The sequence below is a fragment of the Mytilus trossulus genome, chromosome 8 (assembly GCF_036588685.1).
Source record: "Mytilus trossulus isolate FHL-02 chromosome 8, PNRI_Mtr1.1.1.hap1, whole genome shotgun sequence".
Classification (NCBI taxonomy): Eukaryota; Metazoa; Mollusca; class Bivalvia; order Mytilida; family Mytilidae; genus Mytilus; species Mytilus trossulus.
The window spans coordinates 33,092,103-33,105,516 of record NC_086380.1 but is presented as its reverse complement, the minus strand read 5'-3'; the positions used below and the strand labels follow the sequence as shown (position 1 = coordinate 33,105,516).

The following is a 13,414-nucleotide window of genomic DNA, read 5'->3' as shown; positions in this document are numbered from 1 at the left end:
TTGATGTCTGCTTTGTTTAAAAGGAAAATACAGTAATTTAAAATACGTTGATGCTTAAATACCAGCCTGTGAAAAACAAAGCCTCTTGTATGCAAATGTGTCCGCCATTACGTAAAATCACATAGGTTCTCGTAACTTTTGAAATAATAATTCAAAACATTTGACGTCACAATTTAAAAGTGATTGTTGCTTAACGTCAAAAGGTGATTCGGCGTAGATCTAAGGTCATTCGGAGGAAAAATACAGCCAATTACTAAATGTGTAAATACGTCAATTTCAGATATTTGAAATAAAATGAACAATGAATTCAAATGTTTACCTCAAGTCCATCCCGACATTCTACTTGATGTGTCAAACACCTGGATTTATCGGATTCGCTATGACATGATAAACAGAACAGACCTAAAATATAAAATTCGTGGCTCGGTACTTATACATCTCGTCAATGTGTTTGTATTGGCTTTCATTTTTTTTGGTGATTTGTTTTGTATATGTGACTCTTTGTATTTCTTTTGTGCTTATAACGTGACTCTGTACTTTAAAAGATCCCGTCAGTATGATATTTGTCTATAATATGTCATTATGATATATTTCTATTATGAATTACTATATACGTTGAACCACAAACGTCAAAATCAATCAATGGCGTAGTGGAATTGACAATTTTTGGATTCTCATAAATTCTATGTATAACTTTTGAACTAGTTTGAATCTCGGTCTATTTCTGTAATTTATTCTTACATACTTTTGATTTTTTAACTCTGTATGCGTACATTGCCTATGAAAATTTTTTTAAATTATTTGTATGCACATTGAACAACAAATTTATGTGACGTATATAATTTTTCTAACGTCAGACACTCAAATCAATCCATGTGTTCTTAGACAGTAGATGTTATTGTGTCCTGTTAAATTGTTCCCTTTAAAAAGTTTTGGATTCTCATATATTCTATGTATAATTTTTGGACTAGTTTGAATCTCGGTCTATTTCTGTAATTTATTCTTACATACTTTTGATTTTTTAACCCTGTATGCGTACATTGCCTATGTAAATTTTAAAATTGTTTGTATGCACATTGAACGACAAATTTATGTGACGTATATAATTTTTCTGACGTCGGACACTCAAGTAGATCCATGTGTTCGTGGATAGGTTTTTGTGTCCTGTTAAATTGTTCCTTTTAAAAGTTTTGGATTCTCATAAATTCTATGTATAACTTTTGGACTAGTTTGATTTCTGTAATTTATTCTTACATACTTTTGATTTTTTAACCCTGTCTGCGCTCATTGCCTATGTAAAATTTAAAATTGTTTATAATCCAGGTACTTTTGATAACTATTGTATGCACATTGAACGACAAATTTATGTGACGTATATAATTTTTCTGACGTCAGACACTCAAATCAATCCATGTGTTCGTAGATAGTAGATGTTGTTGTGTCCTGTTAAATTGTTATACGATGATGACTGATGTTCCCATATTTTGACTATTTTATTGATTGTGACTGTTTATTTAACGCATCATGTAAATGTAACGGAATTTGATGAGACTGTTATTAAAGTGAGAGGGTTAGCGCTATAGAACCAGGTTTAATCCACCATTTTCTACATTTGAAAATGCCTGTACCAAGTCAGGAATATGACAGTTCTTGTCCATTCGTTTTTGATGCGTTTTGTTTTTTGATTTTGCCATGTGATTATGGACTTTCCAAATTGATTTTCCTCTGAGTTCAGTATTTTTGTGATTTTACTTTTTATATTTTCACATTGTGAAATCATTCTGGTATACAAGAATTTCATGTAGAAATGACGTGTTATTAATAATCATAGCATTACAATTATTATTTTAAAACTGTTTCGGTATAAAGTTATCAGATATGCGTAATTGTCTTCGTTTGTTTTTTATACAAAAAAAAGTTTTTTTCAATTATATCTATTTTAATTGTTGTTGTTTTTTGTAATCTTTCACCTCCTCCTCCTCCTCCTCCTCCTCCTCCTCCTCTCCTCCTCATTCAATCACATCATTAGCTAAAGCAGCAGTAGCAGTAGCATTATTATTATTTATGTGACCCTCGGTTAAATAAAACAATTACACATTATTTGTATGTCCCTCGGTTAAAACAAACAGCTACAAATAAGATGACACTACAAACCAGTGAAAGTCTGAAATGGCCAATATCTGTACTCGACTGTACTGATTTGAACTTGAACAGTCTGAATACCAATAAGATAACACTGAAAACTGATATTGTTCTTTTCGTCGTCGCAACAATTCCGATTTTATCTACTTATTAAGAAAAACAAGATATTGTGAGAATGCCAATGAGAAACTCTCCACTAGAGTTTTGTTTCAATACCAAATTTGACTTATCTTAAGCTTGTTAAGGACAACACGTCCCAATAATGCAGATTCAACATAAAATAATTTATGCTGTGTTATTGGCACGTTATGTCCGTGACAACTAGTAGTTCCCTTGCAGGGGTTACACGGTCTCAATCGCCTTTATGTGGTGTTCGTGTTACTAAGGATGTTTCTATCCCTGGAATAATTTACATTAACTGTGCATTGTATTTGTCAAAACCTTTCTAAGGATATCGTGTCATCCATGCTCTTCAACATGTTTAATTATGTGATTTATTTAGCCATTTGATTTTTTTTTAATTGGAGCGCCACTAGTAATTCTTTTGAAGACGAAACGCGCGTCTTGCGTTCAACATTTTAATCCTGGTATCTAAGTTGAGTTTATTTCCTTCTATTTTCTTCTAGGCATTTCCCCGTCCGTTGTAGACATAGGGTGTATTGTCGCCTTAGTAACATCTTACAGTTTTGCTAATATTAGAAATATATATTGACGAATGCAATTGATATAAATGCATATATGCTTTTTTTAAATACATGATTTGCTTTTTCATAAGAAAAAAAAAATAACACTTACGATTGTCGCATAAATGTGCATTGCATGGAATGCTATTCTTTGGAGCTGTATTACAGCATTGTGCACAGAGAACTGAAGTCCTCCGTGACCGACCTATAACGTCTCTTTTCCCTACGGCATTTTCTAACAATTCACAAACCTTAAATTAAATAAGTAGTTTTAATACATGTATGTCACAACCATCAGCATGTTTTCTGTTTTCATTATCTTACTTTATGTCTAGAATCGGGATTAACTCATTGATCTCGTTGTATCGTGTTTGTCTCGTGTATGGTAGGTCATTGTTCCCCTGGCCGGAGCAAAGCAAAAACTTACAAATTTGTGTTCTATATTTTTACACTCAGCATGTTGCATTGAAGTTCAAGCACAGAATGTCTGGATTGGAATCACGATAATGTGTCTGAGAAGTTGACACATGTCTTCCACTGGCCTGTTATCTCCGGTTCGATCAGCAGGGTAAAATTCCTTTCACACAAACATGTTCTGGTCCTTGAACACATGCTATTTTTTTATCTGGACATTGAACACCAAATTATCATCATTATTGTATTCACTCGAGATGATGTCGAAATTGATATATAATCAATAGTTCGAAACTAAATGTATTTTAATCTGACTGATTCATGTGATTAATCTTGATAAATATTTTGATTTTATACCCCTTTTTGTTTTAACATTATAGACTTCCACAACCCGGATTTTACTTTGAGCAACATATAGTACATTCATTTTGGACATAATTTGGTTTCGATAGGGAACCCATGTTACATGTTAAAAAAGATAAATCCACATTTGCAGTTAAAGGATACAAAAGTTAATATAGACATAATTTCAAAATTTGTTTGCAATTGACCATGCACATGCTTAAATTTGCGGGTTGAATTTCATTTTGCCTTTTATACACACATTCCCGCAATTTGTGTTGCAGAATGATCATTTTCATAATTGTCCTTCCTTCTCCCTCCGAATATTAAATGATTTACTCCCTACGAAAAAATAATTGGAAAATCTATGTAAAGTCAATGTTTTCTTACCGCCTTTGCCCTGCAGCCTGCAGAGTAAACCACCGCAGAATTTTGCAATGTGGATTTATCAAAGAAGCATTCCTGAAAGATAAACCAGAAGGTGCTTTCAAGCATATATACAAATGGACCATTGAACTTTCCTTTCCAGAAAATGTTTCATGAAAAGTATCTTAGTTATATGCTACCAATTGACATGATTGAGATCTACCGTACAATATAAGTCATAGCAAGAAACGTGTATATGCTACAGAATGTTCTGGGTTCCACAATTTGATAATATGACAAAGATCGTCTGTAAAGCATGTGACCCTGATACCCTACCCGCTATATCACACTGAGGGTCTGACAATGTGTTATGTGATGGTGTGATAATATGCGTATTTTGTTTGTGTGGGTTTTTTCCATTGTGTATTTAGTTGAATTCTTTTATTTGATTCATCCAAAAAAAACCCACATATATCAACTTTTACTACTTAAGTCCAATATAAAACTTTGAAATTTTGACATAATCTAAGAAATTCATGACAAGTAGGTTGTTTTTGTTTGTTTGCTTGGTTTGTGTTGTTTTAATTTATGTTCCGTCTTCTTTGTTTGGTTTGGTTAAAAGGAAAATACAGTAACTTCAAATATTTTGATGCTTGAATACCTGCAAGTGAAAGACAAAGCGCTTCTCTGTTTTCATCGAACTAAGAATTAAAATGCATCATTTCTTTCAAGTCGAAATCAACTTTCAATCTCTGCTAAACAGTTATTTCAGATATTTGAAATGAGAAACGCATTGAAATGTTTACCTCAAAACCCTCCCGACATTGTACTTGATGTGTCGAACACCTGGATTTATCGGATTCGCTATGACATGATAAACAAGACAGACCTAAAATATAGAATTAGATTATATTTTCACATTGTAAATCATTCTGGTGTAAAAGAATTTCACGTAGAAATGACCGTTAAACAGGGTTTCCCCTTGGTCAATTATTTTTTTCGCCACCTTTTTCTCCAAAACAATATATTTTTCGCCACTTTATTATTTTTTTCGCCAAGTAACATAACTTTATCTTTCGTTTAAAATTAAAAATGTTTTCTTACTCCCCCCCTTAACTTAAATTTTAGCATTATAATTACTATTTCAAAACTGAATCCTTAACAAACAGTTACAAATGAGATAACACTACAAACCAGTAAATGTCTGAAATGACCAATATCTGTACTCGACTGTATTGATTTTTAATTGAATAGTCTGCATTGGTCTGAAATTGACTTGATACTACTCGACTGTAGTCTGAACCATAATTAACATTCTGAACTTGTACTCGACCTTTACTCGCTAGTACTTAACCATTGTATACGTGTCGAACAATATTCGACTAAGTCTTTATCATGCTCGACCAAGTCTGAACCCTGCTTTATCTAGTGTGCACCATACTCGACCAAATCTTAACTAATCTATACCTTTTTCTGTTTCAATCTATAGTATTTTCTCACTTTATGAACTATATTAAACAACGATGTTAATTAAAATGTATTACTCTCTGACAAGGTGGGCTCTTTTTAATGAGTGTGCCCAAAGTAGGAGGTATTACTAATTAGTTTGCCTCTTATCAGAAGACAATTTGTAAGATTTAAATTTTTTTTTATCCCTTTTAGATATGCCAAACTAGTGATTTGGTTGGCTGTTGTAACAATCAGGATTCTACTTAGTCAAAATTATCTCCCCCATTACGTCAGTCTATTTATAAAATCTTAAAAATGGAAGCCATTGTAGAGATGACGCACTGCCAATTTAGCTCTTAGAAACTAATAAATTTATTCACATAGCACCATTACGATCCTTATACGCCAGTTTTATTTTCAAGAGAACTGTATCTACTATCTATTGAGCATCATTTAATTTACTTTTCTGCATTCAGCCAACTTTTAAAAACTATTGTCTGATGGGTTGTCAGTTGGAATTTCGAAAATTCTAAAACATTTAAAAACATTCTAATTAAATATTTCGTGGAAGGGCAGACTAAAAAAGTTCAAAGGTTGAAGACTTATAACCCTTGATAACACACACAAATAATGATTTTTTTTTTAAAAATATGCATTTTTAAGATCAAGTTGTAAAGTCTGGCGTCAAGGTCTTTTGGTAAAAATATGTTTTTCGAACCAACCTTTACTGTTATTCTGACTCATTAAAAAAGTATTGCACCCATATATTTCATTCTTTAGTACTGTAAATAGTTAGTGTTATTAAATTAACTTGGCCTATGAAAATGATAGAATCTGAAGAGAGATTATGTATCACATATTTTTGCTTTAAAGGTTTTTAGGACATTACAGTCACCTTAAACACGTCCGAACATAAAAGGTGCACTCGACTTTCTCTTTTTGATGAAATATTGCCCATTTTTGGGGATTTGGTCCCAAATAACTATCGCCGAGGGCATCAATGCAAATTAATGCTTTAGAAAAACCAACCTTGTATCTATATGTATAATTTTTTCGGCGGAATTTATGCTTATGCCTGAACAAGATCCACTTGGATTTGAACCTACAACAATCGACTGTTTTATAAAATTTGTCTATAAGTTAAAAGTTTACAAATATCTCAATTCTATAATGCAAGTCAAAACATGTATATTAAATTCAAACAATCCTAAATTATGCACTTTTATCAAACTTTTAAGCCTATAGAAACAAATGTAAACAATTCAAATATACAAATTTGGCTTTTTTCGCCTTATCTTACAAAGAGTTTCATTTCTTTCGTTTGATTTTAACTGGGTTTCCGCCTAGTAACGTCAATTAAAAAAAAATAGTTATCTATTTTATGTAACCATGAAATCTGTTAGCCAATCAAAACATTGTAATATAACAAAACATACGTGTTAAGTAATTAAACAAAAATGAATAAAAGCATATTTTATCATACCCAATGACATCTTCCATATGATGGACGTAACAGTAACGAGAAGAACTGAAATGATGATTAAATAATTATATGTGAAATAAGTTGACTTTATTTTTCACGTGTAAAACAATGTTACCGAAAATAATAATAGATTAAAATAATTTGAAGGAAAATATGTTGATAGAGCATAAAAGCATTTTTTTTGTTTCTTTTGACTGTCTTCCAATGCTTAACTCTCTCTGTGTTTTACACTTGCTATTTTTACTTTTAACACTTTTAATATTTATACCTTTATTACCTTACAGCAACAAAACAGAAATTACGGGAAGCAACGCAGATCCTGATTTAAATATGAAGTTTGTGGTATACTTACTCATATGATCAGGACGATCGCATACATATATATATATAGTGCCTTTCCATGGTTTGTGGTGGATAGCTGTAGCTAATTGTTTATCATAACAAATTCATATTTTCATATGTAAAGATGTGGATAATCACTAATGTTTGTTTTTTCTATTTTCTTCTTTTTTTAGTGGGGGGAGGAAGGACTATTGTTGCTTTTTGAATAGTTATCCAATTTCAAGAATACTACATCTCCCTGTTGACTTGAAGAAACAAATGCTAGATAAATATAAATGGAATATGTTTCCCAGGGACACAGATGATACCCCTCTGGCATATAGATGTAATAACACCATTGATTTCCCCCTATTAACCTTTGTTAAATTTGAACTTTATCATCATGATAGAATATAATGTGGACCAATAAATGATCCAATATTTCAATCAGTTGAATCTAATACAAAAGATGACTTTAGGATGATAAATACCAATAATGGACCTACTTGTCTCCCTTATAAGGGCTCATCTGGTCCATTTTTACCTCTCATTTTCTCAAAATTTCAATTTCCTTGGCCAATAAATAAAAATATTGGGGTAACTTTCATTATTTATGATAGAAATGTTATAATAAATAGGTAATTGAAGTATTTCAGCAGAAAGAACTATCCATAAAAAAGTTTGCCGACTCCAAGGAGGTTTCAATAAGTCTTACGTAAAACTTGAATTAACGCCGTGTCCAGAGAGGGACATAAAAAGCTTCTCTTTCAGTCAATGATTTGTTGTTACTGCTTTAAAAATAATTGCATTCAATTATAACCATATATTTATTAAAGTATTATTTAGGAAAAAATTTCTATTATTGCAGAATATAAGAAATAAGGAGAAAAAGCTCCCCAAAACACTAAGCATACCTTGCTTGTTCTGTCTACGAATATTCATGACAGAGTCCTATTTCAAGGGAAAGTTCTCAAAAAAATGTGTTTTAGAGACTCAATCCACTCAGAATATTTCATTTTTTATAATATTTTACTTGAATAGCAAGAAATTTTAACAAATGAGAGTACTAACAAGGTCAAAGGTGCATGTACATCTTCCAATATTAGGTTTAATACCACTTCTGATTTTCCCCTATTAGCCTTTGTTAAATTTGCATTTTTCAAAAAAATGTGCAGAATTTATCTTTGTTTCAAATAAAGAAATACTTGGCATGAGTAAAGTTTTATCCTGTCCAGCACTATAGAAAAAAAATGACATAACATTTCATTGCATATAAGAACATAGCCATCACTGGAAGTTAACCAATCACATTTTCACCTCTTTTTATCTGTGTACAAGTTTTAGTAACCATGTAACCTCAAGTTTCCAAAATATTCTATAGAAACCCTAAATTATGAAATAATGGTTGCTTTGCAATACCAAAGATATATATTTATGACCAGAAATGTTTTACTGCAATGAAATGTAGGATTAATAAGCTACAACTGTCAAACTCAAGGGAATATTTGTTTTGCCCTATTTTCGTATCCAACCGGATGTGACGTACTTTGATTTGGTGGTATTACACCTATAACGTTTTAAAGTGACATAGTTTAATAACGGTAATGTGACACCACCAAAATTCGAACTTGACCTGAGTTTGGTGGTTATTAGCAATCTGTATGAGTTTCAAAACATTTTGTTGAGGCAAACTTAAGTTAGAGAAAGAAAACGAAAAATTCAGCATTTTGTCCATTTTTGAAGGGCATTACTCTTGAATGGTAAAAGTGGCGCCAACCAAATTCGAAATTGATCTTTTATTTATGGGAATTAGCATTGTATATAAGTTTTATAGCATTTGGTTGAGGAAAACACAAGTTATAGATACCTGAAACCATCTTCGAGACGTACAGACAGACGGACATACAAATGGACAAGGGAAACATGTAGTCTGTATAGTAGAAGATCTATCATACTTACATATATATGATCGTACCATTGTATGATACCTAAAACAAATGAAAAATCCGTATGTAATATTTTCGCGAAAAAAACGTAGCGATTTTAGGCAAATCATTCATTTTTGGTAAGAGCACTCGTCCTAGCTCCTCGTATTATTTGCTTATCTATGATAAGCGGTCAACGGCGGGATTGGAGAGTGAAATAACTAAAACAAGACCATTCACATGATGCACTCCTCTAAAAATAAAAAGTTAACTCACTCGAAGATCAAAGGAAAAATTTACGATTCATGTTACAATATTTCTTAGTTTTCTAATTGATTTTTTTTTATAAGAAACTGAATATGTTCTATTCAATCTACATGCAAGAGACGTTACTTTTGAGACCATTTGTCTCTGTTCTTTATTTATTTTGACTTTTGTACACTATTCCTAATATTTCAGCACCCCATTATTCCGGTTTTTTTATTGATTGTCCTCTATTCTTTATATTTTTTTGTCCTTGATTTTGCACTCTTCCCCAATTATTCTCTATTATGTAAACTCCGTCCATAGTATTTTCTCAAAGTTTTATGCTATTTTCTTTTTTCCTTTTTACTTTTTCCCATTATTTTCTATTCTTTATATTTCTACAATTTATAATTCTCTATTCTTAATTTTTTCGGTCCATTGTTTTCTCAGTGTTGATATATATATTGGTTTGACTTTGCCACCGTGTATCATCGGTACAGCGGATATATAGGTACTAACCAAGCGAGCGTGATCGATTTTGACATGACACGGTAAGAAAATCTTTGTTTTGTTTATATAATATCAATGCGTACTTTAATCTAAACATAATTTTTGTTTTAAGAAATGATTTGGTCGTAGGATGATGATTAGAGATGTCTCATTATTTTCCCAAAACAAGAACGCTTACTAAAAACATTTGCAAATACTTGTCAAAGAAGTTGACGCTCGTCTCATCCGATATGATTCTATATTAATTGCAACTTTTTTTTCTGATAGAAGGCCACTGTGTGTGCGTAATAAGTAGTGCTGTTTCAATAATTGGCCTTGCAATCTTTCAAACATATGTTATTTTTCGATATTTTATTCCGAAAAGAAGCGTTGTGTACGGTGTATATATAGCTGACCACATAAATTCTTCTGTACGGTGCATAGTTAAGTGAATGTACACCGTACAGAAAACCCTTATTTTCACACTTGTTTATAAGTATTTTACCCAAAATGTTTCATGGAATGAGTTATCACAGGTAAGTTTATGATTGATAACTTTTACTCTTGCCCTGTATCAGCTTTCATTCAGATAAAACATGTAAATGGCTCGACAACTGTATCGAAATTGAAAGTTGGTGTTGACATTCACAACTATAACAGTTCTACGATTAAAACTGATTTTGTCAGTTCTACGGCTAGAATTGATTTAGTCAGTTCTATCCATAGAACAGTTTTAAGAACTCTTTGTCTTAAATATAAATAGGTCAAAAGTATATACTATATATTAAAAAATTATCATCACAGTACTGTTTTAACATGCCCTAACTGCAGTGACGTCATTTAGAACCGTTCTACAATCCTGACAGGTTTGGTCCGTTATACGGCTGGAACAGTTTTCGACAGTTCTGCTGACAGTTCTACGGTTAGAACTGATTTGGTCAGTTCTGCTGACAGTTCTACGACTAGAACTGATCCTGACAGTTCTACCTATAACTGATTTGGTCAGTTCTACCTAGAACTGATTCTGAAATTTCTACTTCTACTAGGGTAGAACTGTTCTAGATAGAACTGTTCTAGGACAGTTTAGAACAGTTCTATGACAGATTATTCTGACAGTACTAATGAGAGGTTAGAAGTTATCTCCCCTGTATAAACATCTGTTTTGTTGACCCCCAGCTGTTTTTTGCTTATTAGTGTCATTGGTTTCTTTTTCATGTACGTGTAACCCATATTTTATTTTATCGAATTCTTTCTTCAAAAAATATCAGATGTTGCTTATATCATAACTGTATAGTCATCATAAGTTATAAACAATTAAGCTCTTGAAACTTGAAAATAATAACCTTCAAATGGTACTCCTTATCAGGAATGACATAAACTAAAATACAGAGTTGAACAGATCAAATTGATTTTATCAGAAACTGATAGCTTTATGAGAAGATTGCCACGTGTTCTTTCCCTTATATTTTTCAAGTTCAAAAATGCATATGAAAGTGAAGTAATTAACACATAAAAAAAATGATTTAACGTTAGAATTTCGGCTTGTAGTTGCCTTAGATGGTTCTGTATGTATCGCAATAGGTTCATGACATCTTAATCAGTCTTTTTTCGAATTAAGAACTGCGCTGTAAATGTAATAATTCGTTTATGCTGCTTGGACCGATTGGAAATTATCTACTACTCAAGTACAACGGAGAAAATCCGGATGCTTTTACCAAATTTTTGTGAATATGCAAATGTTCACGTCTAATGGAATGAAAAAAAACCAGTTTTAATTAGTAATCACACGAATCAGAAATTATGATAAAGTTAGGACCGACTTACGACATCTTAGGATTATCTTAGCCTGGATGTCCTAACCGCTGTCCCAAGTATTGGCGTAAAAGAAAATAGGAAATGATAAATGAAAAAAAATATGAAAATACTGTATAAAATTTAACCAATAATTTTAATCTTAAAAAAAAGGATAATTATTTGAAAAATAATTATTACTTTAAAATTAGAGGTCTTAATAATTTCTATATTATAATTGTACATTTAAGCTCTATGAAACAAAATCATAACACAAAAAAAAATATAACTATGTTTTATATAAGAATTTAACAAACACATTGTAAATAGTTAAAACTAAATATATTATCGGCAAAATCATTATATGCTTTGAGTGAGTTAAAATCGAAGTGTCACGAATTCGTACTTAAAAATTCAAAGGCAAAGCTCGTGCATATTTCATATACATACGGATTACTTCAACTATTTTATTACTGCAAAACAAAAACAAAAACAAAAAACAAAATACGTGAGAGTATGAGCAAGAGACGAAATCCGAATTTTACCAATGCAAAACTACAGACTCTCTTGGACCGTGTGGAAAAGAGTAAGACTTTGCTTTTTAGTAAATTGTCAAATGTTGCAACCAATGGTGGTGAAAAGAGGATAGGGATTCAATATGCAGTAAAGTAAATGCAAACCAACACAGGCCATATTTGTCTATACACTAACCATCCTAAATAAATCTTAAAGTTAGGACTAAGTTGGTCTAAGGAAACGTCCTAATCCTAAGACTGCCTCGATAAACAGGCCCCATGTTACGAATCAGTGTTTGTTGTATGTATATTAACTGATATTTTATTTAAAATCAGAGTGAGATTTATTCTTGTGAACGACCAAACAGGATGCAAGATGTACAATTCATTAACCATGGCAATTACTTATTTTTTTAAATAGTTTACCAGCATATTCTAATAACAAGAAATCTGTCAAAAAAACAAAATGTGTTATTAACGAATGAGCTAGAACTCTCTTTAGCCGTCATAGAAAACAGGTGCTCAAAGTTAAGATTAATTGAATAAGTTTATGATACCGGTAAATCGGATATTCTTTCGACCCATTAACCGGTGAACTGTTATGACAATTCATGTACAAAGAAGATGTACTCTAAAAGTATTTGGGGTAAAGAAATATGGTCACGTTTGGTCTTCTTCTGTCTGACATGCAGTAAAACACCTGCTAAATGGGGCGTCTTTTGTATGAATTCCAAAAAGAGTCTGGTCAAAATATGGACATAAGATCTGACACCTTGAGTACACGATACAGAATGCGCCATTCTGCGCGCGTTAATAAACCGTGCTGCATCTCTCAGTAAGTGGCTTGTTGCAAGGGTTCATTTTTGTCTGTATCAAATATAAACTCATTTTCTAGCAAACAAGGGTCGGTTTCACGAATCTATTCCAAGACCTGTTATAAGATATATCTTAGGGCATGTCTTATGATCCTCTTATGGCTACATGTATCTTATCACTTATTTTAGACCTCGCCTCGAAGCTGTCTAAGGATGATCTTAGCAAAGATAACCCAAACCTGTCGCAAGTTCTTAAAATTTCCAAATATTAACATGGATTCATAGAAACAATCTGTTAAATGTAGTACGTCTTTCCCATAAATTACTAAACGTATTTATTATTATAATTAGATAATTTGCAAAATAAAACTAAAAATGATTGTATTTTTTTTTATAAATAATATATCATAATACACCAATATACTTATGCAAC

At 31.8% G+C, this 13,414-nt stretch overlaps 1 protein-coding gene across 2 annotated transcripts in view; it reads right to left on the bottom strand.

Moving 5' to 3' along the window:
* Window positions 1-13,414, bottom strand: part of LOC134681839 (uncharacterized) — a 34,543-nt gene that overhangs the window by 20,532 nt on the left and 597 nt on the right. For both annotated transcript variants that reach the window (XM_063541478.1, XM_063541479.1), the window contains exons 2-7: window positions 9,160-9,188; window positions 6,880-6,924; window positions 4,754-4,836; window positions 3,972-4,043; window positions 2,938-3,076; window positions 320-402 (exon numbers count right to left, since the gene is read on the bottom strand). In XM_063541478.1, the coding sequence (XP_063397548.1) occupies window positions 320-402; window positions 2,938-3,076; window positions 3,972-4,043; window positions 4,754-4,836; window positions 6,880-6,924; window positions 9,160-9,188 (451 nt within the window). The remainder of the gene's footprint in view (window positions 1-319; window positions 403-2,937; window positions 3,077-3,971; window positions 4,044-4,753; window positions 4,837-6,879; window positions 6,925-9,159; window positions 9,189-13,414) is intronic.